The sequence below is a fragment of the Aptenodytes patagonicus genome, chromosome 20 (genome assembly GCF_965638725.1).
Source record: "Aptenodytes patagonicus chromosome 20, bAptPat1.pri.cur, whole genome shotgun sequence".
Classification (NCBI taxonomy): domain Eukaryota; kingdom Metazoa; phylum Chordata; class Aves; order Sphenisciformes; family Spheniscidae; genus Aptenodytes; species Aptenodytes patagonicus.
Window position 1 is genome coordinate 7,279,033 of NC_134968.1, and position 3,693 is coordinate 7,282,725.

At 50.0% G+C, this 3,693-nt stretch overlaps 1 protein-coding gene across 1 annotated transcript; it reads left to right on the forward strand.

Annotated features, from left to right (window-relative positions):
* Positions 1-734: 734 nt before the first annotated feature.
* LOC143169563 (olfactory receptor 6F1-like) lies at positions 735-3,083 on the forward strand. Its single transcript, XM_076357009.1, is given in 3 exon segments — positions 735-824; positions 2,140-2,950; positions 2,953-3,083. Coding segments are annotated over 3 exon segments (1,032 nt in total).
* The last annotated feature ends 610 nt before the right edge of the window (positions 3,084-3,693 follow it).

Genomic DNA, 3,693 nt, shown 5'->3' on the forward strand with positions numbered 1-3,693 from the left:
AGATCTTTACTTAGATCTTCACCTCCATGAAGACTGAAGACTTAGGCCTTATCTGCGGATAGAGGCTCGGAAATGAGGTAGGTGAATCCCTTACCTTACTCTCTCCGTATTCAAATGTCCTTAGTTGCCTTGAGTTATTTCCACCCTGGAGGTTTCAAGACCACGTTAATATCCAGCACCAAATACTTGACATTTTCAGTCTCTTGGGACATGGCTATTTCAGACGTCTCCTGCATGTCAGCACCTGGCCACACTTCAGAGAACTGTGTTGCTGTTCTTTAATTGGCCTGTGAGAAGAGAGCGCATTATCCGTCTGCAACAATTCCATGAGATCCCCCAGAGATCAAACTCCCCGTGGCACACAGAGGGAAAACTGAAAACTGCCTCCTCGGTGTGGGCAATTTGAGCTTCAGTGTGTTAATGAGGGGGATGTGGGGATGTTCTTATGCTAACTGAGTCTGATGTATGCTCTCCCTGTGTGGAGCTAAACTGGAGAGACTTTACACTGTGTGTGTGCACACAAAGCCCCCCTGTGTGGAAGTACAGTGGTGGCTGTGAGGGGGGGAAGGAAATCAGGAGCACAAACTGTAAGTACCTACCAGGTGGGTGGAGAGGAAACAGTGTCAGGCAATTGTGTATGGCGTGCAGTGAGACAGCAAGGTGAGAGCTGTTCGTCCACACTTCTCCTGACATCACGGCATCCAGAGCTCCGCCAATAAATCAGCCGCTTTCCAATGTTCTCCCTCAGCCAAGGGGACCATGGCTTCCTCTGGAGGATGGTGCATGAAGAGATGTCATTTGGATCATTTCCATTGGCTGAGCTGGTGAGTGAAGCCTGCCCAAGACCTCTAGCATAGACTTCCAATGCCTTGCACTTTTAAGGAGAGCCAGATTAAGGGGGAATTCTCTGCTCTTTAGCCACATGAGATTTCTGGTATGTAAATTCCTAAGGAGGGAAGAAAGGAGGGAAAGGGATCCTTCAGATGGTGGTTCAGCCCCATCTGTCTTAGATACCCACCTGAGGATGAGATCGGTTCTCCCCTAGAGAAGTGATCAAGAATCCTCCCTTGTCCGCAGGGAGGGCATAGATGAAACCCCTCAGTTCAGCCGGCTTCTCAGCAGAGCTACCTTGGGGGGGATCCAGCTCAGAGAATTTTGCCTTCAATCGCTGAGGCATGGATACCTCTGCCCAAGCTGAGACGCCCGACTTATCCATCTGAGCTGCTCGCTAGTCTCCTGCCTTAGTCCTCAGAGACAACCTGGCACTTCTAGAGGGCTTTTAGCCATGTATATGAGGCAAGATGAGCCATGACTCTCCCGGGTGCCTCTTCTCCATCCAAAGAAGAGGGGCAAGCTGAGGAGCTGAGATAAGAGTATTTCGTCATACATCTTCCAACTTGGTCAGCAGAAGTCCTTCCCCTGACTCTGAGATGGCAAAATTTACAAAGAGGAGAGTCTCACCTCTATTAGCTATGCTGAGAAGCAGACGTCAGTGGAGGAAATGGAGCTATTTGCAAAAGCTTCCTGTGCTGAGGCGTGGAAGAAAGCAAATATAAGACCACGAGTCCTTGAGTAATGACTGTCATGCTAGCCTGCCGCCCTGTGCTGCTGCCGTCTCAGTTGGAAACCCTTGTGATCAACTGAAGAGGTGAGAAAACATCTTCCAGCGCCATGTTGTCACGCCGGTTTTCTGTTCCCTCAGTCTCATTTGCTGAGATTGCAACTCAGTATTTCCTGCCTTGAGGAGCGCAGGTATGTTATTCCCTTCCTCTGCAACAGCCTTTCACGTAGCTGGAGACCCTCAGCCTGCCGTCCACAGTTTCCTAAATGGGATTTTCATCTTGTGGAAGCAACTGCATTCACCATGTTCTAAAGGAGATGCCTGCGCTTGATCCAATAAATAATTCTCTATGTTCATTTGATGGTGTAGGCCTGACCTTCAGGGTCAGATCTAGTTGTCCAAACGCGTTTCTGCAGCAAAGGATTTCCATGACAATTTTAACTTAGGGTAGATGCTGTTTTCCCATATTTCTGCACCAACTACTTTTTCAGGGATGATGGCTTTGTTTCACTACTAGTAGCATCTGAAGGACCAGCACAGGCACGCAAACTCTCACAGAAACTTTCCTGTCTTTGCAGATGGATCTCAACACTTGGGGGCACATGGCAAATGGGACGAGTGCGGAAGAATTTGTCCTTCTTGGCTTTCCATGCACGTGGCATTCCCGGGTCTCCCTTGTGGTGGTATTTGCACTGACGTACTCCCTGACAGTAACAGGCAATGCGTCCAGCATAGCCCTCGTGTGGATGAACAGCAACCTCCGTAGCCCAATGTACTTTTTCCTCTGTAATCTCTCCTTTCTGGTGATCTGGTACACTACGGGTGTTGGTCCCAAAGCCATAGGAGTCATGCAGGGGACTAGCCAGACCACCTCCTTCAGTGTCTGCATCCTCCAGTTGTCCTTTCTTCTCTCCCTAGGCTCCACTGAGTGTTTTATCCTTTCTGTCATGGGCTACGACTGCTACAGAGCCATACGCTACCCCTTGAGATACAGCTCCGTCATGAACAGTGTCCTCTCTGCTCGGCTGGCGCTCAGCTCCCGGCTGGGAGGCTTTCTGGCCATCTCACTGCTGGCCTTTCTGACATCCAGGCTGATGTTCTGTGGGCCAGATGTCATCAATCATTTCCCCTGCAATATAGATTCCTGCCTTGCCCTCTCCTGCAGTGACACGTGGCCCGTGGAGCTAGCGACCTTCCTTGTCTCCGTAATTATTGTGGTGGCCTCCTGTGTGCTCACCCTGGTCTCCTACATGTCCATCCCCTCTTCCATGCTGAGAATCCAGTCAGCCCATGGCCAGAAGAAGGACTTTTCCATTTGCTCTGCCCATCTCGGTGTCATCGCGATCTGGTATGGCTCCACCATGTTCCTGTATGTCAAGCCATCGGCCCAGACTCCCTGGATCTGAACAAACTCATCAATACCTTTAACAGAGTTGTAACTTCTTTGTTGAACCCCTTCATTTACACACTCAGGAACAAGGAAGTGAAGCAAGCTCTGGGGTGGGCTTTCCAGAACAAATGAAGTGGCTTTTCAACGGGCCTCAGTGGGAGCAAAGAGATTCACCCCCTCCCTCCCACGACTTCTGCCCTGCAGAAGTTCCTCACCGAAGTGTAAGTGCACCTGGGCATCACAGGGAGTGAGAAGCCACTGGTTCCCCAGTGAGCTCATCTCACTCACCTTACAGCCGTCTTAGGCTGGGCTGAGCCTCCATTCTAAAGCTCCCACCTCTGTTCACTCCTGGGTAAATTCAGAATGCCTCACAGTGCTCTAAAGCCCAGCGCTCGGAAAGGGTCACAAACCCCATCCGCAAACAGTTCTCCGACAGAACACTGGAGGAGTGGTCCTCCCACAGGATGGTCTTCCGGTTTGCCAAGTGCTTCATTTTGTCAGGGACTCATCTGAATCCCCTAAAGAAGTCCCAGCAGCTGGCTCACTGCTTTAGGAAATGGACATGTATTTCTCCATTTAGTCTGACATGTTCTGGATGCATCTATGCCCCATTCTTGCAGCTGTTCCACAGAATCATGCTCTGGTTCAAGATAGAATTTGGCAATGTCTGGTATCTCTACCTATAGCCATTATTCCTAGCATAAGACACCCAAGAAAACTTACACTCCCCTTCCTTCCCTCT